The sequence below is a fragment of the Panthera onca genome, chromosome C1 (assembly GCF_046562875.1).
Source record: "Panthera onca isolate mPanOnc1 chromosome C1, mPanOnc1 haplotype 2, whole genome shotgun sequence".
Taxonomy (NCBI): domain Eukaryota; kingdom Metazoa; phylum Chordata; class Mammalia; order Carnivora; family Felidae; genus Panthera; species Panthera onca.
Window position 1 is genome coordinate 31,642,781 of NC_138346.1, and position 25,642 is coordinate 31,668,422.

Sequence of the window (25,642 nt, forward strand, 5' to 3'; positions counted from 1 at the left end):
AGCGCATTCACAATCTGGTCCAAGTTACTCTGTGCACCATCACTCCTTCCTGGGCGGTGTCTGACTTTTCACAACTCCCTCAACCAGCTGATGCCTTCTCACTTTGTTCCCTCCACCTGGAACGCCTTCCCTCACTTTTCCACCTCGCAAATTCCTCATCATCATTCAAAACAGCTTCAATGTCTTCTGTTCCAAACAGCATCCCTTGCCCACACTGTACCCCAGGACACATACCACTGGGATAAAACTGGCTTATTCACGTGTGGGCCTCATCCCCCAGGAGGCTGCAAAACTCATCAAAAACAGAGACAGCAACTGATTAATCTTCACATTTGTCCCACCAAGGATGTGACCTGTTATGTTGGCAGTCCCTCCCAAACAACCATACCTATGGTTATTCAGCTCCGTGTATAATCCTCTCCCTTCACTCTGGGCCTTACTGTGTTACTTGCTTTAACTAATAGAACATGGCAGAAAACATCATGCCACTTGGAGGTCTAAGTCTTAAGAATACCTGGCAGCTTCCACTCTGGAATTCTTTGGAGCCGTGAGCTGCCTTTTGAGAAGTCAGGTGACCCTGCCCAGGAGACCATAGGAAGAGGCCACGTGAAGATGATCACATGCTAAGACTGCATGGAAGAGAACCCAGGGACCCAGGCGACAGCAAGAACCAAGGCTCCAGACATATTCTATTCAAGCCATCCTAGCTGAGGCACCAGACATGCGAATGAAGAGCCCAATCTTGAACATCCCAGACCCAGAAAACAGCACACTGAGCCTTCTTCACATATTTGGAGTTATTCTAAGCTACTGGATTATGAAGTAGTTTGTAATGGAGCAAGAGAGAACTGTGACCAACGGTAGTGGATACATGTGTGTTCAAGAAGAGTTTACGATCAGTCCACTAAGCACCAGTCACTCTCATAGGAGCTAGGGGTTGAACAATGAACAAAACTGAACAAATATCTCTAACTTTATTTAACTAACATTCTAGGGGAAAGAAGGACAATAAATGCAGTTAAAATAAGAAGTATGATAGGGAGGGGTGATTTCTGGGGAGAAAAAGTGGGAAAGAGCAATACAGGAGATGGTTGGAGGGGTCACAATTATAAACAGTATGGTCAGGAAGGTTTCACAAAGACAGGAACAATCTTAAGCTGGAAAAGATGAGGAAACTAGACAGGTGGGTAACTGCAGAAGACCATTTCAGGCATAGAAAACAGCACGTGACGTATGAACCTGCTGGCATTGTTGGATTAACAGCCACAAGATCAGGAGGCTGGGGGAGAACAGGAGAGGGATGGAAAAAGAGGTCTGAAAGGTAAGAGCTAGTGTGCAGGGATCCCCAAGATCACCCAGGTTCCATGATTCACCAGGAGGACTCATAGGACTCAGCATATAGTCATTCTCATAACTGTGATGTATTACTAGGCACAAGCTTCCAATGATCCACTTCCAGTAGACCGCCCCCCACCCAGCAACAAGTTTTGACATCATGTGTGAAATGTCCATCTACCAGAGAGGATCGTTCGAGACTCAGCATCCATGGTTTTCACTGGGGGCTGGTCACATAGGGACCCTCTGCCTAGCATGTGCAAAAATTCCAGACCTTAGAAAAAGCAGGTGTTCAGTATAAACCATATTGTTTGCATAAAGAATAGCCATTTGCATAAGCCATTATTTTCAGAGAATGGTGGGAACGCTCCACAAATCTAAGTTCCCAGATGCCAGTCAAGAGTCAGCCTTGTAAGCAGGTGTAAAGATAGGAGTCACAGGCCTGCTTCACTAACTTTTTTGCACAGATACCCACATCATGTAGCATCTTACAGGCCATCGGAAAGAGACCGGAGACAACAGAGGATCTCGGGTAGAAGAAGGACATGACCTGACTAGAATTTTAAATGTCACTCTAGCTTTTGTGTTGAGAAAAGACCTTTCGTGGGGGGCATGAGGCAGAAACAGGGAAACTAAAATTCACTGGAAAAACAAAAACAAAAATACCATGAACCCCAGCACACGAACAGAAAAGCTGGAAAGAAGCAGTGAGATTCTGAATGTATTGGGAGAGTGGAATCTCTCTGAGTTGCAGATTGATTGCAGGTTAATCACACAAGGAAGGGAGCAGTCACAAACTGTGACAAGGATTTCTGGCCTGAACAACCAGCAGGGTGGCACTGCCATTTAATGTGATGGGGAAGACTGTGGGGGGAGTAGATCTGGAGTATGGGATCAGGAGTTCAGTTTGGGGCTTGCTAAGTGTAAGATGCCTACCTGACATCCAAGCAAAGGTGGCAAGGAAGCTGCTACTTTGAGTTTGGAGCTCAGAGGAGAGATCTGGGCTGGAGCTAGAGAGATGATATTTGGGTCCATAATGCTGGAGGAGCTCATCCAAAAGCATCTAAACCTCACCGAAAATGCTCAAGCAGACCTCAACTTGCTTTAAAATTAAGCTGGGTTTTGCTCACGTCTAGGTAAAGGATTCAAGGTTTTAAAGGCTGTGTCTTCCACCTTTGAATACCACAAGGTAAATGCAGACCCCTTTCTGATGCCAGAGTTCCCAACAGGATAGCAACATCCGTAAGAATGTCAGCGTAAGGACTGCCTGGGACCTGAGCTGTAGACCAGCTGTTTCCAAAAGCAGCTGAGAGAAATCAGCAGAGGAGCCTTAGACTTGAACTGTCCATTTGGGTAAATTGCTTATGACCTTTTGTGATTTTTTCTTGAAGTTTATTTATTTAGAGAGAGAGCAAACACAGCATAGGAGGGGGGCAGAGAGGGGGGGGGGGGTGAGGGCCTGATGTGCAGAGCCTGACACGAGGCTTGATCTCAGGAACCCTAAGATCATGACCTGAGCCGAAATCAAGAGTCAGATGCTTAACAGACTGAGCCACCCGGGCACCCCCATTTGTGACCACTTAAACTTGAATTGAAAATTCAGTTCTTCAGTTGCACTACCACATTTCAAGTATTGAAAAACCATAAGTGGCTAGAGGGTGCCCTGTTTGAAAACACAGCTATAGAACATTTCTATCATCACAAAAAGTTTCTATGGACTTTACCACTTTAGACTTTCCAAGAGAAAATCCAAAGCTCTGCATATTAATAGACCCCTCAGATGATTTTAATAACCAATTACTTCAGAAAACAGAGTCTCATAAAAATCTGACATTACCATTTGCCCAACCTCCACACAGAGGATCTATGCCACAGAATGCCCTTGGAATGGGATAAATACTTGGTTAACTAAGCCATTTGAGCACAGCGCTCCAAACTACAAATCAGGGCCGTGGCTCCCAACATGAAGCGATTACTGCAGCCCAAATCCTGGTCAGCAAACCCTATATGTAGGTCATGGTGGGAGTATGGGTGGGGGGAGGGGCGTGGGGATGGGAGCAAGAGAGGTGTGGGGGAGGAGGAGAGGGAGAGGTGTAGCCAGGACAGAGAGAGGTACAGGAGGGAAGAGAAAGAGGTGTAATGGAAAAGAGAAGGTCCAGGGGCCACAAACTCAAATACTTACAGCAGGCCAAAGGGCAACAATGGCTTACATGGGCCATAAAAAAGAAAATAACAACAGAGTAAAAAGGTAAGCCTGAGGTAGTAACATACTTTTGGGGAGGCCATAAGGGAGCAGAGAGCAGAAGGATTCCTGCTTAAAGAGAAGAGGGATGTCTCGTTTCCAACTGATGGTTGCTATGTGGGAAAGTAAAGCCCAATGCAGTCAGAGCTTCCGATTTGTTTTTCCGCCCAGAGAAGACAGAAATCTGGATCTTTGCATGAAGTCTCAAGATATTTAAACATGGCAACTCAGTCAAAATGTGAAACTGAGCAGAATTGAAAAACCAGGTCTGTGGGTCCCAGCGGGCCCCACCAGCCCTGTGTCTGTAAACTCAGAGGCTGCTCTATGCAGGTCAAGTGAAGAACCAAAAGCAAGTTAGCAGCATGCACCCTGCTGGTGGTGAGTCAGTCCTGTCCACACGCCGGGGACAAACATCAAGTCCACATAGGAGAAGAGAGGAAATGAATGAATAGGAAATGAAGCACTCCAGTACATCAGTGCCCAAAAAATTGAAAAGCATTTTAGGAATCCACTCTGGTCCTAGTTTATGTATACAGGAACCTTAAAATCTGGAAACAAGACATCCAAAACTGAAAAAAGTTCAAGAATTCAGGATTTCCAGCCTATTCCTCCAGTTAGGCCCATATACCAGATTCTTGTTACTGTACAAGTTTTTAGATGCTGACCCCACAATTTATCAGAAAACAGAATTATTACTCTTATCTTGCTCAGATTTGGGAAGCTGGTCTCAAGGGTAAAAGAAATAATTCAAAATATCTGAACACAGAAGAGATTCCTTCTGGCAAATGTATCAAATGTTTCTTTACTTAAAAAAAAAAAAAAAAGGTATTCTCCTACAGTCAAATCCACAAATCAGCTTAAAATTCCAGCATACCCACTATCCCATGACCTCAATGTTCATATTATCTCATTCATTTCAACTCATAAACACACTATACATTCTCACTACTAAACAAGTCTTTCCCTTATTCACTTCAACCTCATTTAGTTTGTGTGTGGGTGTATGAAATATATATATATATAAATGGTCCATTAAATAAATTATTTGAACCCTGCCGTGAGACTTCATTCATGGCAGGAGAGACGATTGCTAATGATAGGTTGATCTGAAGAGGTCTAAAACACAGGATCTGCTATCAAAAGAGTTTAAAATCAAATGAGTTCAGCCTTACCAGATGATTTCAGTAGATTAGTAGTTCTCAGCCCAAGCTGGGCATTAAAATCATCTTTTTAAAACACCTATGCCCAGGCTCCACTCTAAACCTACTGAAGTAGAATCTTGGAGAAAGGGACTTGGGCATTTGTATTATTTAAAATGTTGAATGATAAATTAGAGGTAACTAATGATCAGCCAGGGTTGAGAGCCCCTGCAGGATACGGCTCAATTACCCATTCACCTGTGACACGTAATTTCGATGATAAATTTAACTAGTTACTCAATGATCTCCACCTTGAACTACATGAGAAGACAATCTCCTCTCCACTAACTACTTAAGTAAATTGGATTTAGAGCCTGGGACACTGATAAACTACGAGGATCCAAAGACAAGCAACCCCATAATTCTTGCCCCATAGTCAATTCACCTTCCCCGTCAAGTTCATCAAATGGCAGGGAGGGGAGAAGGGGGCAATAGGAAATTCAAAGTCCCAGATTTCAAAACATAATTAAAGCCTTCCCAAAAGTCCCCTCACAGTCCTCAACATCTTACCCAATTCTGGCTTTATCTGATGCTGATTCAGCTGGTTCCCCACATTCCACAAATACCAGTCTTCTTTGTTCTCAGCAGAAGTTTGGTACTTCTCACATGTTGTCCACAAAATCCAGAATGGCCTCATGGTTTCACTTACCCTCCAAACTGTAGATACCTCACCTCTACCCTCAATCTTGAAATCTGCCTTTCTCCCATCTAAATTATTCAAGGCCCTGAAAGAAATGGGCTTAATTTATATTCGTGTTCCCACCAATTTTTTCTTTCTAGCACTCTCCACCTGAATATCTAAGAGATTTTGCCCATTTTTCCATCTGTAATCAGACTAAGGAATGTTTTTCACACTTGACTTGCAAATCCTGCAATATTAGGCTCAGAAATTAGACTTCTTCCCAATACCTGTAGACCTGTACTGCATAAGATACAATCAAGAGGAACTTGTGCATGTCACAACTCTCTGCAAGAAATAAAATTCCCCTCTTTAGGTTGATAGGTGATCATAGCAGTTTATAGATGGAATGGTCTTTTAGAAAAAAAAACTGTAAAAAATAAATAAGATGGGTACATTCCAATGCACAATAACCTACTGGGCAGTGCAGTTAGTGACTATGAGTAAGGACCTACAGACAGTTCCTGGGTTCAATTCGACCACGTATCTGTCATATCTCTGTGTCTCTTTTTTCCCTTCTGTAAAAAGAAAATATTAGGACCTGTCTCATGAAGTCATTTAACATATGTAAAGTTCTTACAACAGTGCCTGCATAGCAGCAGCAAGCCTAATTCATGTTAGTTATTATGTTTTTATTGCTGAGTCCAAGGCTAAACATCTTGCTGTCCAGGGGAGCAAGCCTTTTAAATTTCTTTCACTGATTTAAAGAAAGTGAATTTGTGACAAGTTGTTTTTCAAATTGAATTTTGACATTTCCGGTCTTTTCCCATTATTTTCTAAATTCAGTGAATGAAAGCATGAAATTTGTTAGATTATTTCTTGACATTTTAGTTCCATTAGGAATCCCATTTAATATTAGTTAAGCCTTGTTATGAATACAATGCTATTTAAAATGAAACTTTGGGAGAAAGATATCTAGGGAGAGAGAAAATATCACTTGCCACTTACTAAATTGAGATTTTAAAAGCCAAAGAAGGGAGGGAGAATTTATAAACTGTGGGTGACCTTTAAATGTCCTATGTGCTAATATATAAATGTAAACACAGAAAAATGTAATAACTGGTAATATTAAATTAATCAATACAATTACATTATAGGTTCTGATATGATAAATTATGCTTTCAGTACAGAATATCAATAGCTTTTTAACACCTTTTAAGATCAAATTATAAGTGCACTAAATTTCATCTAGTTTATCTAGATGAATTAGGTAAATTTCAACTAATTTACCCTGCATGTCATTTATAAGTATGTAGCTTACTTCTTACTTCTGTTACTTGGACAGCTCCAAATACTAAACTTCCAAATATACAAGATGTTAGAGCAGAAATTATTTTAAATACTGAGTTAAAAATAAAAATAAGTTTATCACCTCATTAAGATAATCTTTCAATGACATTTACTTGAATAATTTGTCTAGAATAATGTCGTTACTATTAACCTTAGCTTACTTTCAGAAGTTAGTGTGGTTACTATTAACCTTAGCTCACTTTCAGAGGCTTACTTTCAGAAGTTCAGGAGGATTGGTTACTTGAGCAAATATCAGTTTTTAACTGAATTACACAACACAGAACAGCACACACTTTGAAACAATGGGGGGAAATGGGGTAGATACTCATATACTTCTATAGGCCATTTATATAGTTCTCACGCCATGAAAACAAATATTGCGAGCCACTGACATCTAAAGCAAGAGTTCATGACTTGTCCTGTTTGAGGAGAATTTAGGGCCTGATGTTCCACCTGAAGATTCAGACAATTAAAAGGTGCTCTTTGAAGCCTTCATTAAAAGATTTCATTGAAGAAGAGACAGAGTCCCAGTATGTTACCCAAACAGCTAATATGAATTCTAGCGTCCAATTCTGAACACGTATTGCACACTTAAAAGTAGTCACTTAACTTTTACGTATATCTGATTTCGGGGACAGATCTGGGAACTATCTTTATGACTATATCAACAGTCACCCAGGATCTGACACAGCGCACACACTAGTAAATACTCCTAGAATATGTGGCATTAAACTAAAGACACTCAAAAGGTGGACGGCTTAGTGTAAGCAAACAGCATCCTTCTACGTAAGTTCCTGCCCCAGTCACTGATGGAGAACAGCTCACAAAATTAAATTCCAAGGGCTCCATCAGTTGTAACTTCCGAGTATCTGTTGCTAGCACCAATCAACTTTCTAACTCCAAGGAGCAAAAGTGGGGCGGGCCTTAGCTGGGGTCAAAATTCACACCTGACTGAGCAGCACCTTCCAGCGATCCCTTGAGAAGCGTTTTCTCAAACACCTAAAGCTGTGCTTCTCAAACTTCAACAGTCATTCCAATCACCTGGGAGCTTGTTTAAAAGCAGATTCAGAGGCAGTGGGCCTGGAGGAGGGCATCAGACTGTGCAGTTGTAGCGAGCCCCCAAGGGAATCCCATGCAGCGTTGCCTCCCAGCACCCTTTGAGAAGCAAGGCCCACAAACGCCCAAAGGCATCCAGGTCACTTATACTAGCAACGAAAGTTGGCGGGCACAGGTAGCTTCCAATAAAGTCTACTGGCTGCTGTGTCCTCTGCGCGTCGCTACCGGGTCCTGGGGCACCTGGCAGGTGCCCTGGCCTTGGTGCGCTCGCGGGTAGCCCGCCCCACAGCCGCGCCCCCACTCCGCGCCCCAGCGCTCACCTTCTCCCTGGTCTTCAGGTACCGCTGCAGCGCCTGCTGCGTGAGCTCCCGGACGCGCAGCTGGCCCTCCTTGCAGGGCACCACGATGCCGGTTCTGCCGAAGCACACGGTCACTTTCATCCTGGCCCCCGGCGCCCACGCCGGGCCCGGCCGAACAGGTGTCCGGCCCCACGGGCGCAGCCCACACTCTGGGGGTTCGCCCGGCGCGGGGGGGTCCGGAGACCTGGAGCACCTCTCCCCCGCGCCCCCTCAGGGCCCGGGGTTCGCGGCAGCGCCCCTCCTCCCGGCGCAGGCGGCCCCGGGGCGGGCGGCAATCGGGGAAGGGGGCGGCTGCGGGAAGGGCTACCTCCCAGGTAGCTGGTGCCCGGGGACGCGGCTGCACTGTGGCCGGGCTCCTCCTCCTCCTGCTCCGTCTCCTGCTCGGGCCCGGACAAGGCGGCTGCTCCGAGCCCGCCAAAGCGAAACTGCCGGGCCAGCTCTGGCCCTGGCCCTGCCCCCTGGCCCCGGCCCTGGCGGCGGCGGCGGCGGCTGGGCCGACTCCAGGCCCCGGGCTGGAGTGGGCGGCGGCGGCGGCGCGCGGGGCCGGAGTTGGGAGGAAACTTTTGCGCCGGATCCCAACTCCTCGGCGGCGCGCGGCGCTCTGGGCTCCCGCGGCCCCGGGGCCGGCCTGGGCCCGGCTCTTAAAGGGGCCGCGGCGCTCCCGGGCCCAGCCGCGCACTCGGCTGCGCGGGGCGGGGGCCCGTGCAGCCGGTAACAGGAGCCCGGGAGCCTTCCCTCACTCGATCTCTCCCTGGCTCTGTCCCTCCTGCACACACGCTGAGCTCTGGAGAATTGTAACGGGACCTGAGAGCTACCCACCGGGGGATTGAAACCGGATCTCATAAAGCAACCTTGAGGGATTAGCTAGGAGACTGCAGAGCTACACCGTTAAAACGTGAGGCTTGGAGCGAGATTCAAGGAAAGCCTGAGAGCAGGTGCTTGTCGCCACGCCCACCAAAAACACCGGAGGAGTGGCAGCTCACAGGTACTGAGCTGCAGGGATGACCCAAGGGCCTGCCAGGAACCTCGTCTTAAGCAGAGCACCGATTCTGTCCTCTGAAGTCCTGAGATGGCAAAACTGAACCCCCAAGGGGTTCTTGGGGATAACGTGGGAGTGGAACTCTTCCTTTTACAGAAGACAACACTGAGATTTTCCCCAAAGGTCACATTCCAGACCCAGATATGATAGCCCAGTTTTACATACATCCTTCAGAAATGTGCCTCCTCTTGTGCATTTGACTAGAAAAACAATTTTAAACACTTTAAGGCTCATGATTTGGGAGGCATGTGTCCACCACCAATTGAAATAGGAGTATCTGAAAAAATAATTCAAAAAAAAAAAATTTGTGTCGTTCTTAGGTCCCATATCAATGAGCTCCTTTGAGTCTAACAACAACCCCGTAAGGTATTATTTTTCCAATTTTGTGCATGAAGAATGGTGCTGAGGGACGTTAAGGAACTGAACTGACCATGAAGTTAGTTGTGCTCAGAGAAACTCAGTTGTTCCCATGCTAAATTTCTGGTCTCCCCAAATTGTTTTTCCAGCAGTCTAGTTCATCCAGCACCATAGTCAGGGCTACATCATGTGTTTTCCTACAAAAGAATTTGTTTCTTTGTCAGGACATATTTAGGGGCTTCTGGGTGGCTCATTGGGTTAAGCATCTGACTCTATCTCCGCTCAGATCATGGCCTCAAGGTTTGTGAGTTCCAGCCACACTTCTGGTTCTGCAGGGACAGCACAGAGCCTGCTTGGGATTCTGTCTCTCCTCTCTGCTGCCCCCCCCCCCCCCCCCCCCCCCCCGCTTGTGTGCTCCTACGCATGCGCTCTCTCGCTCTCTCTCTCTTTCTCTCAAAATAAATAAACTTAAAAAAAAAGTCACATTTAAATTGAACTTGATTACCTAGAACAGTATGATAATGTATAGGAGATTAATGGGCTTATGAATTTTGAAAATTTTTAAATTTTATAACTCATTCATATATGTAATATATATTGATTTTCTTCTGTATGGGACCTTATATAAATAAGGTCAGTGACATCAAAGAGGATCACACAGACCAAGTCTATTTGAAAATATATATTAGTATAATTTGGTAGCAAACGCAATACAAACTAATTTAAATAAACTAAAGACAGAATCACTTTCCTCATTCTTTTTTCTCATAAAATCAGAAGATCCAGAGAGCACTCCTCCGAGGCAAGATTGAATCTGGAGACTAAACCATGTCCTCAGGGGCCATCTTTCTCGATCTAATGGCCCTGAGTTCCTCAGGATTTCCCCAGAGGAGGCAAAGATGGCCACTCCCAGTGTTCCCGATTTACACAGCCCTAAAGACAGGCATCTCAGCCATCAGTAAGCCTTTTCTGGTAAGGGCTTGCATATCCAAGCTTGAGTTACATACCTTCCCTCTGTCGAGATGATTGGCCAGACCTGGTTCACCTGCCACTAAATCTGTGAACTGAAACCCGGAGGGTAAATACCCAAAATATGGGTCAACAAAATATATTGAACCACCACAAAATATAAAATTGCTTTCCAGCCCTCGGGGGGCTTATAGATAAATAGCAGGGGAGACAAGGCCTACAGATGTGAAAAGTTCAACAGCAACTATAAAACAACAGTAAATTTGATAATTCTACTGAATGTTATTGATTTATATGTATGCCATGCCCTGTTTAAAGTGACTATAACATAGAAATAAAAATGGAGATATGATATATTACATAACAACATAGAGAGAGAGAGAGAGAGAGAGAGAGAGAGACCTATGTATCATGTAAGAACATAGAGAGAGATACCTATGTATCATATATTATGTATCCGTATCTTATTTTCCTTTGCAATAATCTTACAAGAGAGGTACTTTTGTTACCCTCCTTTTAAAGATGAAACTGAGGCTAAGGGAGGTAAGGTCACATTCTTAGCAAGTAGCAGAGGCTGAACTAGAACCCAGGCAGTCTGACTCCACCAGAGTCTTGCTAGTAACTACTATGCTGATCTTACATGGGAAGTACCAAATCAGTAGAGCACAGAAACAAATATTAAGGCTATGCATTAATATGAGACCCTTTTAATGTTTTGTATTTTATGGACATGTAGAATGATACAGAGCAAAGCTTTTTAGCTGATGAAATGACTATTCTATATCTTCTTGGCTTGTTTGTTTTTTTTTTCTCCTCACTTGCTCCAGATTCTTACTCTTCTGCTCAGATAATGAAGAATCCTTGCTCTTCTCCACACTGCAAACTTCCTCTGGGCCCATCTTTAGCCTCTCTCCAATATCTAGAGCCCCCTGTGTCTTGGCTTTCAGAAGCCCCAGGTTAACCAGGAAGAACACACAGGCTGTCCACGTCCCACTTGCAGAAAGATTGGCATAAGCTCCTGTGACATGTAGCAGAGGCTATGCGGTTGTAAAATGAAGGGAGAGAGGAAGCTAGGCACGCATATGAACAATGCATTGTGCAATCCTGCACACCATGGAGTGAACTTTAATGACCCCAAGCTAGTAATTAGAAAAAGAGTTTAGCGTCTATTAATTCATGTTTATTAAGTAGCCAGATTTAATTTGTTCTTTGGTCTTATCACAGCATACATAGAAACAACTTATATATTAAGCGATCTAAAAGAACGTAGTTACAACACAGATACTCATGCCCGGCAAATTCCTAAATCAATATTTCATGCCCCATGGGACTCCTGGACAGAAGAAATAAATAATTTGCCTTGATTGAGTAACACTAGAGGATTCTAGGCCTGGGTTCCATTTTCTTGTTTTGCCTGTTGGATGGATAAATATTGCCTGTGGTGTGATATTTTCCCATTTGTTATCCAAAAGCTTAGCAAGTTGTGGAGTAGCCAGTGAAAATTTTATGCAGAGAACAATAATACTAACCAATATTATTAAACTTCTCTGCCTTACAAAAAGTATAACGAAAATGTCAGGTACCATTAGGCATATATTAAATAAAAAATGGTAATTTTTATATATAGTTGACCAGGCATCCATTCTAATGTTTAGCACCATTAAAACAGAAACAATTTTCACCCCTCAAGGCATTTTATATAACAAGCAATATTTATCTCCAATTCAGTAAATGTGGTTTGTTGGTTTGTTTTTTCATAATAATCTTCTTTCTAAGACCTTTGGAACAAGTAGTACAACACAATATGTTATTTGCTTCCTTGCGAATGCAGGTGCCAGAGTGATATCATAAAAGAAGAAAAATGGGTATGATTCTTCATTCTTTCCTTCCATGTTTAAAAGCAAAGAGTTTGGGCTATTGTTTAACTTGGCAAGAATGGGTTTTTCTTAAGAGATGTTTGTCTCTAAGTGCCTGATGGCATTCATTTGTTGACTGTTTCTTTGTTGACTCTTTCTGTAGCTCTCCTTAAAACACAAATAACAATGCTATACACCCCAAAGGGAGTATTGTGGGCTTTCAGATTTTGAAAGGTCCTTATTTATGCCTTTTCTATAAGTAACACTCATAAGTCTCCACAATGATACAGCTAGACCTCTCCTCCTTATACTGAAATCCACTCGATGGATAATAATGTACTGCTTTGATTTGTGTTTTCCTGAAGAAGAAGAAAAAAAAAAGCCTGCATCAAGTGATCATATCTTTAAAAAAATTTTTTTTAATTAAAAAAAAAAAAAACAACCAAAAGCAAGGAAACTCTTCAACTGGTGTTGTGGTAAGGGTTGATCAGGGGGTGCCTGGGTGGCTCAGCTGGTTAAGCATCCAACTCTTAGTTCTGGCTCAGGTCATGATCTCACGGTTGGGGAGGTCAAGCCCTGCATTGGGCTTTCCGCTGCTGGTGCAGAGCCTGCTTGGGATTCTCTCTGTCTCTCTCCCTCTCTCTCTGCCCCTCCCATGTCTCTCTCTCTTTTAAAATAAATAAATAAACTTTTTTTTAATCATAAAAAAAAGAGTTGGTCATTAGTTCCTTGGTTGTCCTCGTTGTGTGATCTCCTTGCAAAGCATATCAGGACCCACGAATCCTGACCACTAGGAACAGGTCCTACCCTTAGCAGCAAGTTCCAGACCCTCTCACCACTAGGCTTTAGTGACTATTAAACTGGAGGCAATGGTGATGATCAGGGATATTCTCCAACATGCTCAGTTGTCCAACGAAGCTCCTGAGGTGAGGTTGCCATCAAGGCTTCTCTTTTCACCGTCCTCACTCATCCTGAGGCCTCCTTCTGTGCTCATTTATATCCGTTTAGTTGGAGAAGTGAGGTGGTGTTCATATAATTGACTGGAGGTAGAGAAAGAACTGAGATTTAACACCAGATGCTTCAGTGTGTAAAAGGATTACAGGCAGAACAAGTAGACTGGAGCTACACAGACCGGGTTCCAAAGCACTCAGCCACTTGCTGGCTAATTCACTGCTGGGCAGGCTTCACTGTGTTTCTTCACCAAATGGGATGATGACATACATAAGGCACCCAGCACATAATAGGCAAAACGTATTGCCCTCTGCCCGCCTTGATTCTGTTTACTAGAATTTCTTTTTTTTTTAATGTTTTTATTTATTTTTGACAGAGAGAGAGACAGAGCACGAGTGGGGATGGGAGGAGCAGAGAGAGAGAGGGAGACACAGAATCCGAAGCGGGCTCCAGGCTCCGAGCCATCAGCACAGAGCCCGACGCGGGGCTCGAACTCACAGACCGCGAGATCATGACCTGAGCCGAAGTCGGACGCTTAACCGACCGAGCCACCCAGGCGCCCCTGTTTACTAGTATTTCTAATGCCACTTCTTCTCACTGCTCCTGAAACTACTTCCAGAAAGAAACATATCAAATGATACTTAGAAGTCACATATCATTCTCATCAAAATTTCTGAAGCCCAAGGGTAACTTGCTCTGTAATGAAGGTGCCACACTCAACAGCAAAATAATAAGATTTCTGTCATGTTTCACAATCTCCATATTATTTAATGTGAGGCTCAAAACACAATCCTGGAACACAGTGGTCTAGTACATGAGAATCACAGAATTCCAGAGCTGGAAGGGACCTTGGAGATTATTTGTATAATCTCTTCACTTCATAGATGAGGAAACTAAGGACAGGAAAGGTCAAGTGACCAGCCAAAATCAGTACCCAGGTCCTTCAAGTCACTCCAATGCTTTCTTCACTTTCCTGTCTGCCTGCTAATAATAGAATTTAAAACAACAGATATTTGGTGCACCTGGGTGGCTCAGTTGATTGAGGGTCTGACTTCGGTTTGGGTCATGATCTCCAGTTCCTGAATTCAAGCCTGGTGTTGGGCTCTGTGCTGACAGCGCAGAGCCTGGAGCCTGCTTTGGATTCTGTGTGTGTGTGTGTGTGTATGTGTGTGTGTGTGTGTGTCTGTCCCTCCCCGACTTGTGCTCTCTCTCTCTCTTTCTGTCTCTCTCAAAAATAAATAAACATTAAAAAATTAAAAGAGTAAAAATAAAACAATGGATATTTGACCAACATTGGCTCAAGGCTTTGAATTCTCATTGAGCCAGGTGGTGACAGTAAGGAGCTCATTCTTCTATCAGTTCCTAAAGTTTCAGTTTAAACTTAAGACTGAATCCTTGAACACCTGGGTGGCTCCGACCTCGGCTCAGGTCATGATCTCACAGTTTGTGAGTTTGAGCCTTGCATCAGGCTCTGTGTTGACAGCTTAGAGACTGCAGCCTGCTTAGATTCTGTGTCTCCCTCTCTCTCTGCCCCTCCTCCACTCACGCTTTGTCTCTCTCTCTCAAAAATGAATAAACGTTAAAAAAAATTTTTTAAAAAGACTCTGAACCCTTGTTCTTGCCACGATTGTAAATCTCAAAAAGATTTGCTGAGTGTTAAAATGACTGTTTCAGAAAATAGAAAACCATCAAAGGATTTGAGGTAGGACAGTGATGCGATCAGGTTGGTAGTGGGTAGAATATAGAGGACCTGTGAGACAGATAAAAGCCCTGCTACGTTCACTCATTCCTTCGTTCATTTCTTTATGCAGCAGTATTTACTCAACACCTATAAGCAGCCGAGCACAAAGTGATCACAAAGCTTAGCCTCTGGCAAGGAAGACTCATGACAAATGACTAACCAAATAAAATATTTACAGATTGTGAAAAGGTGTAATGAAGGGGATGAACAGTAGGCTGGGTGACAGGGAATGAATGGGTAGTAGGCAACCTGTTTATATTGGATGAACAAGAGAAAATAACTTTGTGAAGAACCCAGAGAATAAGGAGCAGGGGACGAGGTTGAAGAGATTGTCTACAACAATGACCTCCAAAATGACTAAGGCAATTTCGATGATGAGGATGGGAAGACTGGAGTGATCTTCTAGGATCTGTCACAGATAAAAGGTGGCAAGGTTTCAGGAGGAATCAAGAAAGACTGGTTTCTAGTTAGGAGGCAACATTATTAATTGAAGACAGAGAATCTTGGAAGGGCGCAGGCATTCTGAGGATGGTGGGGAAAGAACAGTCAGTTCAGTTTGGGACATTCTGAGTTTAATGTGCCTGAAGGGAACCTGGTAGAAGTGTTTGGTAAGCCAGAAACGCAAGGTTTGCAGCTCAGGAATCTGAAGACTAGATATTTAGATTCAGGGTCATAAATTTGGAGGTCAACTTATCAGAATGGAAGAGATCAGCCAGAGAAAGAATTTGGAAAGAAAAGACAATAGGGCTTAGACTAAAATCCTGCAGATTGCTAGGATTTAAGAAGAGAGAGATCCAGCAGACTTAAGCATGTGTATGGGTATGCATTATAAATTACAAGTTCTTCTTGTTCTTTTTTTTAAGTTTATTTATTTTGAGAGAGAGAGAGAGAGAGAGAGAATGCATGAGAGATCAGGGAAGGGGCAGAGAGAGAGAGAGAGAGGGAGAGAGAGAGAGAATCCCAAGCAGACTCCATGCTCTCAGCACAGAGTCCCACATGGGACTGACCACACAATCTGAGATCATGACCTGAGCCAAGATCAGGAGTCACACACTTAACCGACTGAGCCACCCAAGCACCCACAAGTTATTGTTCTTATTCTATATAAGGTATTGTCAGTTTCAAAGATGTGATAAGAAAGGATGCTACTGCCCTAGTGAAGCCACAATGGTAGAGAACAGGAAATTTAATGTTAAGAATGGGAAGCAAGATAGTTTGACTGAAACAGATAGGCTTCAGTGGAGCATGACATAGGCTGTAAGCTGATAAAGATACAGGAAGAAGGAAATGAGTGAGGAAAATGACTGAGGGAGAGCTTTCAGAACTAGACTGAAAGTTTGGATCTGCTTCACCAAAGAAATACCCTCCAGGTGCTTGGCAAAGGAGTAATATGCATAAAATAGCATGTGATAGTCACGATTCTGACGTCTTCATGTATAAAGAATCAGGGTAGAAAGTGACTGAAGGTCGGGAACAATCCAACAGAATGTTGGAGCAAATCACACAAAACTAAATTCAAGTATGTTAAATGTTAAATGTAAATTTGTCATATGTGTACATGGTTGTAGAATATCTCCACCTGTACATGTATTCTTCCAAAGTAATAGACTATGTGATTTTTTAATGTCCAGTCCTATGATTATACTATTCCATGCATGGGAAGTGGGGGAGTTGCCCTATGACTCAGGGTCCAGTCAGACAAACAGAACACATACCCTATCTCAAACAAAGGGAATCAAATATAAGAAATTAATTACATTGGTGGTGGAAGAGCTGAAAAGCCAAACAGGAAGTAGTAAGGCAACGCAAAGATTAGCCGTAGCATGAAGCTGCTTCTTTCTCTAGGACTCACTGGATTCTGGGAGGAATGAGTGTTAGCAGGACCCAGAAGCTGAACAGCCTAGCATAAGCTAGATCTGTAGTGGAGACTGCCTGATAAAAGCTGGGAGCACAGGAGGAGGAACTTTCCAGAAGAGACCTGGAATAGGAGTTACAGTCCTGAAAACACATAGAAGGGAGAGGGTCAGGGAGAGGGAGGGAGAGAAAGAGAAAGGGGTAAGTGGGGAAGGAGGGTAGAGGGGTGAAGGAGAGAGGAGGAGGAAGGGAGAGAGAGAAGGAGGGATAATCATACCCCTGGACTCTTTCTCCTGCCCTCCATGCTTCTCCCAGTGTCTCACACTAGCTGATCTATCTAGAAGTCAGTGAGCAAGGAGAAGGGCAGGGAAATATTTGGGACTGGCTCAGAAGGTCTTTCCTGGCAGGCTTCTATAGTAATTCATAAATAGAAATTTTAATTCTCACTAACATTTTAGATTTAGGAAAAGCACTAATAATGTTTCCAGTTCAATTTGGTATATTTGTGAAAATAATCTTTTCTCCCAGTCTAGACTAAATTCATGCTTTTCTCAAGAGAAAGTGCTTCTACATTTTAACAGTGAAATAGCAGCTTTTCTCTGATTGCCAGATAACTATTAATTTCCATCATTTGAGAAATAAAAAAATTCCTACCCTTACTCAGTCATCAAACTCAAATTAACAGTTTTGTTTAGCTATGATTACACAGGCCTACAAGCAACAAATCCAAAAATCCCATTAATATTGAATGTTGAATATGTCAAACTACAATGCTATCTGATAATATTTCATTTGTTTTACATGCCACGATTGTAGGCACTAATCCATGGATTTATGATGGAAACTTTGAAGACTATCCAAGTTTAAAGTTGTGATTGCTTTGTATAAAATTATTTGTAAAAGCCTTTAATACTTTACCACATGTGTACGTGAATAGTAAGTGTGATTTTTATTTCAACACTATCAGAAAGAGTTGATTTACTTAGTATTTGTCCGTCATGAGTGTGTATTCTTGTTAGTACATATTTGTTACAACTTTTTGCAGTTATCTTCAAGCTCATTTTTTTATAACCAGAATGTAAGTATAATAAAGAATATACATAGGTTATATACGGACTTCAACATATCTCATTAGACCTAAAGGGGGGAATTTCTCAGCAAATAAGAACTATCAATTTGCAAGTACAAAATAAGTTTTTCATACCTGATACCCACCAATGGGAGTGTCACTGATGAGTAGCAAATGCTGGTCATGACCTCTCCCAAACCCAATGAGCTTTTTCTAGCTGCAAATTCCTTATTGTAGACCCCTACTCAAAACAGCAATATCAGGCTCTTTGAAGGACTAGGATTGCTGCTGATTATACTAAGAGTGGCCTCTGATTCAACGACAGCCATCCAAAAGCCAACTGATGACCCAAGACATGACCTGATGTTAAGAGCTATACCTGATCATCAATGATCAGCTAAGCTGGAGGCTGGAGATTAAAGAGGCTTGGTTACCTGTCAGTGAAAGAACTAAAAGGCCACTTCAATTCTGGAGACCCCAGGGATCCAGGAAAAAGAAGAAAGCTCTTTTGGAGCTGCCTCAGCTCTCGGTGAGCCTCCCAGGATCAACCTGAAGGTGTTGTCTCAGCAACCGCCATTCTTTACCAAATTATTTTTTTTTCAATACATTATTTTGAGTGAGGACAATCCGTAAACCGAAAATAACTATTTCTAGCAAAGAACACAAGTGCTAGTAAATTAAAAAAGAAATGGGGCACCTGGGTGGCTCAGTCGGTTAAGCGGCCGACTTCGGCTCAGGTCACGATCTCGCGGTCCGTGAGTTCGAGTCCCGCGTCGGGCTCTGTGCTGACGGTCAGAGCCTGGGGCCTGTTTCCCTGTTTCGGATTCTGTGTCTCCTTCTCTCTGACCCTCCCCCGTTCATGCTCTGTCTCTCTGTGTCTCAAAAATAAATAAACGTTAAAAAAAAATTAAAAAAAAAAAAGAAATAAGTTCATGAACAGTAAGTTAATGAACAACAAACCTTGGACCCAAGGGTTTTGAAATATATCGTTACCATTATGAACTAGATTATAACTGGAGTAACCCGGCAGTCCATGGATACTTGAATAAAATTTCTTGAGGAAAGGAAGTTGAACACTGATTTTTAAGAGTTAGTAATGATGTCAGGAGTGGGAAAATCCAGACCAAGAGTCATGCCATGTGACTTTTCTGCATTCCAGCATAGAGACATGGATGTTTCCCTCTAACGTCCTAAATAACATTTGGACGTTGCACTATGGAACTATTTGGAAGTTGCACTATGACAGACACATACAGAAACAATGAAACTCCATTCTCCAGAAACAATGTGTCAGGAGGAACTCCTTGGAAGAGCATTTGAACCCCCCTATAGCAATAGTGCATGCTGTGATGTATCACTTGGGTCCACCTTGAGGACTGAACACTCATTCTCCTGGTGCCAGAATTGTTAGCAGCTGAGTGTCTCAGCTGAAATGCTGTCCAGGAATCTTCCTCAGTGGAATAGGGCCTGAAATCATACCTTATCCACGGGGCAGCCCACATGTCTACATACACTGAGTGATCTAGTTGGAGCAGGGAGTATAAAGGCCTGGGTCCCCTGCCTTAAGACTGGTCAACTCTGAATGGCCACCTCAGTTACAGTGGACCCTCACTGAAAATGCATCTCCATGTAGTTCCTTTCTCTGCACAATCCTACATCACTTACTTCTGCACAAGAGTTATTTTGAGCATACTCCTTAATAAATTTGTACATACGAGTCTCTGAATCATTCATTCAATGATTTTGACATTCATGCGTTCAACCTAAGACATAATGTAATTAAAAAAACAACAACAACACTCTGCTTTGCACATAAATGAGAGCTTTAGGTAATAACTAATTAACCAACTTAACGAAAAAATAAATGGATAAATAAATGAAAGAATGTATTGTAAACGCTTCCGGTTGTTCAAAGCAAAACAAAACAAAACCAAAGGACAGACTAGCAGAGAATAGAGCCAAAGACACTTAGTTTATGATTATTCAGTTGTGGCAGCTCACAATGGGCCCAGATACAATCCTAAATTTCCATTATCTGAATGCCTTTGGGCAGGACTCCTAGAAGCATAGAAGAATCAGTCTGAACTTCTAGCATCAGGGGAAGGCAGTTATTGCAAGAAAAACACACCACTGATGTCTCAGATCTAAAAATATAATTTGAATTTTGCATTAGACCCCATAGTACATCGACATTGTTTTAATAAAAAAATACGTTTTGGATTACTTGCTATCAGAAAAAAAGTTTCTCCCCATCTTAAGTTGCTATTTCAATTAGTCTTTCAGCTTCATCCAGACAATTTCTCATCTCTGCCTTAGGTTTATAATGTTTTGTGAAGTCAATAATCTAAGTGTGCTGATAAAAAGGATAATGGATTCTTTACCACTTTATGAGCTAGACCAGAATAATCACTGAGGACACCCATTCAGTTGTTCAGCAAATATTTATCAAGTGACTACTATAGATAAGGTTCTGTTTTAGGATACACAGTCTGCTATGGACTGAATGTTCGTGTCCCCTCCAAATTCAAATACTGAAATCCTAATTCTCAGTATGATGGTATTTGGAAGTGGAGCTTTGGGGGGTGATTAGATCATGAGGTGGAGCCCTCATGAATGGAATTATTGCCTTTATAAAAGAAGCCCTAAAGAGCTCAGTCACCCTTTCAACCAGGTGAAGACACAGTGAGAAGATGGCCATCTATGATCTAAGAAGCAGACTGTTACAGACATGGAATCTGCTAGCACCTTGATCTTGAACTTCAGCATCTAGAACTATGAGGAATAAATTTCTGTTGTTTATAAGCGACTCAGTCAATGGTATTCTGTGATAACAGTCCAAATAAACTAAGATACGGTAGTAAACATGAGATATAATACCTCTGCTCTCCTGGGGGTTACATTTTATTGAGAAAAATACTGAGATCAGCAGAATGTGGCCAAGTGGGGAATTAGTGAAAAATTTCATTCTACTATTGGTGAAAATTTCAATAATGTCGTTCTCCTGTGAGATTGTGTCACTTCTGACACGTAGTGGCTGATAAATGATGTTGATCTACTCATCAGTTTCATGTGAGCCTTAGAGAAATATTCAAAGGATATTTTAAGTGATGAAATATGGGTGATAAGTGATGTGTTTATTTTATTTTTAAATCTATAATTTTCATCAAATTTAAGAACTAAGAGTGGTGATCCACAGAATCAACTTTCTTTAGCCAACTCTCAAAATTTTTTTGTTACAACCATTTTGTCATGTGCAAAGTTTCCACAGTTTTGCCTTATAGAGACTGATGGTAAGAACCCTCAAAATTAAAAAAAAAAAAAAATCTGCTCAAGAAACCAAATTTTTGAGCTACTCCTTAACTTACAGTTAAGGTGAACAATGAATTCATTCTCCTCTTCTAAGATTTCACCTCAAACCCTTGTCTTCTCTCTCTCATTCTCCTCTTACTCCTTCTCTCTCTCTTTCTGAGGTAAAATAAAAATTCAGTCTTGAGGGAATCAGCCCTGTAACTTATCCTACCCAATCAATGTGCATCTGGATAGTTGGCTAAGTTTTCAAAATTATTTCTCATTTTATTACAAATGACCTTACCACTGGATTTGGGTATTTTTAGTTTTAATCAGTCAGAGTTCTACAAAGCCCACTTGAATTGGGCTAAGTAATGAGACTGTAATAGAGGAATTATGGTAGGAAAAGCTAGGCTTCAGTAGGCAGAGAGGGAAAGATTAGGATCTGAGGTCCCTGGGAGGGGAAAAACACGTACTTTGGAACAATGCTGGGAGTGTCTGACCATAGCAAACCCCCTCAGGCTTAAGGTTCCTCTTAAGAATGTGACAGACCCCACCTACTACCCCTCAGGTTTCCCTTAGGAATTTGACAAAACACCTGACCAACAATTAGTAGACCATAAAATGTTGGACCCACAAGGAACTTATGGCCACAGACCACCCTCATACAATGGAAATGAACCAGTCAGGAATAGACAACCCAGAACCTAGAGTTATCAAGCCAATAGGGGTGAGACCTGAGAAGGAACAAGGGGGAAGGGATGGGGCGGAGGGGGGTGGTGAGACCAGAGCCTTATAAAACCGAGACCTTTGTCTATAGTGGCAGGCATTCACTTTCGAATGCCCCCTCTCTGTAAAGGGAGTTTTCATACTATTTATTCTTCCTTTCTGATCTTATACTCTAATAAACTTTTGCCTGCTGCTGGTTTTGTGTCCACCTCTTCATTCTTTGAAGTGGCGAGACACCGAATCCCGGGTATTAAGGTAAAAAAATCCTGCAACAGAACACTTTATAGGAATAGGCAGCTTTAGGTAAACCAACAGTGGAAAGAGCAATACTTCAGAGTTAACAAAACGGGGACATATCACCACTCCCATGCAGAGTGATATGGAGAGGACCATTTAACATGAACATTGGCCAATGCGGACATGTGGCAGGACCGGAACTGGGGGAACAAATACAGCAATACAGTAAAGCACCTCAGAACTCAGAGTTCATCTAAGCAAATCAACTCAAAAGGGTGAGGCTAGAGTCAGGAAACACTAAACCAGAATTGTTAACTCCTGAAAGGTCGGGTAATGAGTTTCCAGATTAAATTCCAATCAAGGATCAGAGAAGGGCTGTAGTCAGAGCCTGGCAATTAGCATGCTTAAAACTGTGATAAAGACAACAGCATTAACATATCTAAGAGAAAAATGTGTTACCAGAAAACTCTTTCAATGGCCTCCTGAGGAAAAGAGGAGGGACTAAGACCTTGGCCTGTCAGTCCCCCAACACACACACAGGAGGGAGAAAGAAGCGCCCTCACCAGGAGATTCCAGTCGTCTCTGTAGCCGGTGTTTCCCTCAGTGGGGGAAGAATATATTTCAAGCACTCTCAGCTGAAGAACCCTTCATTAAGAAAACCTAATTCCCATTTGTTTGTACTTAATATTCACCAAGCAATCTCGACTGTAGGTTACATTTCCATCTGTTTGCCTCAGGGAGAAAATGTGAGATCCAAACATCACTTCAGGAATGTCTACTCTGTCATCCTGAAGCCTGGTGCATCAGTTAAGGGCACAGGCTACTGAACCAGATCCCTGGGTCCCAATCTGGGCTCTGCCACTTACTATCTGTGGGATCTTGGGCAGGTTACTCAACCTTTCTATGTCTTAGTTTCTTTGTCGTAAAGCAAATTAATAACAGAACCTATGCACCTTATAGAATTGATATGAGATAAAACACTTTATTTGTGTTTGTATTTGTTTTTTTTTTTAAGTTAAACCAAAATTTTTGTGAATTCAGTTGTTTCGAGTCAGTTCCCCAGCACCTCATCATTTGGGAGCTCTGAAAATGCTCCATAGCTAGACACACAGTCTAAGGACCAGGCCTGTGACTATCCAAAGATAGAATCCCTGGAAGTCGCCTCCACACAATACCACCTTTCTATTGTGTGGTGGGAAAGAAAGGGACAGGGGTACGTGGGAGTTGCTTGCCTAAGTCTGATTTTTGTGAGTTTCTGACCAAACACTGCTCCATAACTTCCAGTCTGGAGGCGATGAGGGAATTGATTCTGGCTGTGGGGCAGCTTCTCAGCCTCTTTACTCGCCTTTCCCCCTGCCTTTCATTTTGGCAGGAAAGATCCAGACTCACATGAGGTAGAGCTGAAAGTCCTTGGGAAAAGTACACAGTGCACAGGTAAGGTTTTATTGCCCAAATCACTTTGCCCAAGGGCTCAGGCTCCAAGGCTAAAGTCCAGCTTTGGAGGAAGTTCACTTGCAGAGGTGTGTCTGTCATGGGCTTCATCTGCCAGAGGCGGGAAGGAGTCTATATAGGTTGCCAACCGCAAGATGGGAGCAGGGAAGCCTAACACTAGGGCAGAATGTCAAAGTCTGGTTCAGAAAGTAAAAGTGATACTGCCTAAGAACAAGGGTTAGATATCTGATCAGTACAGCAGGAGGCACCTGATTTGAGCAGGAGCAAGGAGCAGAAGCTAAGGGTTACTTCTGAAGCAAAATCACCCGGCACTAGGGAAATGATCAGATACTCTTTGCAGTGTTTGCGTTTTGAGTCCAAACAAATTCATACAAATTTTGAAAAGGGAAGCAGGCTGCATCCGTGAAGGCACCTGCACATCCATAAGTCTTATAAATGAACTCTGAGTTAGAACTGTCAGGGCACGCTCTTCAATTTTCCCACCGGAAGTTGCAAAACTACCAATAAACTATATATCTGGGAAGCTGTAAGCTCAACTTCTTCCACGTGCTCTGTCTACACCACCTGAACTCTGCTAACACCATCACTTTTCTTGAGAAAGTCTCCAACCAAATCACTCCTTACTCACACTCAGCCCTCACTGCTTCTCCCAGACAATGATCCTGCCATTGAGCAACTACGTCTGCTTTGTGAACACGAGCCATCTGCTTTTGCCACCCTCTCTGCACTCTTGCAGCTGTGGTGTCTCACCTTAAATGTGGTATCAGCCAGGGGCCTGGCAGGAGACAGATGGTATATTCATAGGTTTAATTGAAAAGGGTTCAATGCAGGGCAACTTGCAGATGCGGGCAGGGTAGGGGAGCCGACAGAGAATAGTGTTGAGAGATTGAGAAGCAAGAAGCCTACTGGCTGGAGGCCTGAAGATGCAGGAGGACAGGGCGGCTACCAGCTTCTAGAGAGAACCATAGCTGTGAGAAATAGTTGCCTGACAGGATCTATGGCCACGAGTGACACGGCCTAATACGCATGGTTTGAAAGATGCAAAATGTACCGGACATCTGGGAGAATAGATAGCCCAATTTCTCCTCTTCTATTCTCCATTTGCCAGAGACTCTTATTGATGGATTCCAACTTGAAAACACGGGCAAGAAAGCCTGAGAGATGCAGAGTCCATTAAGTCACTTTCTCCAGAGGTGGGGGTCGGGGGCGGGTGTGGAGCTGGCAAAGGACCTAGGAAAGTAAACAGAGGATCATTGGCACAAACTATTCTTTTTAAAATGATATTTACTGGTTGTCTCTATCCTGATTATAAAAGTAATACATGTTCATATGGAACAACTTTCAAATACAAGAAAAGCATACGTAAGAAAATAAGAATAACCCATACTTCTATTACCCAAAGCCAATCACTGTTAACTTAATATCTCTATTGTTTGGGTTCCACTTATTTTATATTTAATAAGTATCATGAGCATTTCCCTATGTTACTAAATAGGGAAATGGGGATGCTCTAAATTGAGAGAAGAACAGCAGTCCAGCCTATACTACCTTGCAAACAAAGCCTGCCCTGTTAGCACTGCAAGCGCCGAGAGAGCTTGAGTCCACGCTGGGCGACCGTGCAGCTTGTACAAGGCCACCCTTGAACCAGCTCCCCCTGCTTTTATGTCCCTGGTTCTCCTGTTGCTCTTTAGCTCCTAGTTTCTGCATTTGGACTCCCACCATGTTTGGATCATTAGTTTAGAAAACTCCTTTGGGTTCAGCATTGAGTTAATTCCGTGGTGGGACTGGCCAAAACTTACTGAGTTCAGATCTCAGCTGTGCCACTTACCGGTTGTGAGACCTTAGATCAGCTATTTAAATGCCTTAGGCTTCAATTTCCTCTTGTGTAAATGGGTCTAATGACAGTATCCATAGTGCTACAACAAATTACCACAAACTCG

General features: G+C 42.8%; 1 protein-coding gene across 4 annotated transcripts in view; it reads right to left on the bottom strand.

The window, feature by feature from the left end:
- PARD3B (par-3 family cell polarity regulator beta) overlaps nt 1-8,357 on the bottom strand; it is a 1,001,728-nt gene extending 993,371 nt beyond the window's left edge. For all 4 annotated transcript variants that reach the window (XM_078450957.2, XM_078450959.2, XM_078450958.2 and 1 more), the window contains exon 1: nt 8,122-8,357. In XM_078450957.2, the coding sequence (XP_078307083.1) occupies nt 8,122-8,241 (120 nt within the window). In that variant the 5' untranslated portion in view covers nt 8,242-8,357. The remainder of the gene's footprint in view (nt 1-8,121) is intronic.
- Between the last annotated feature and the right edge of the window lie 17,285 nt (nt 8,358-25,642).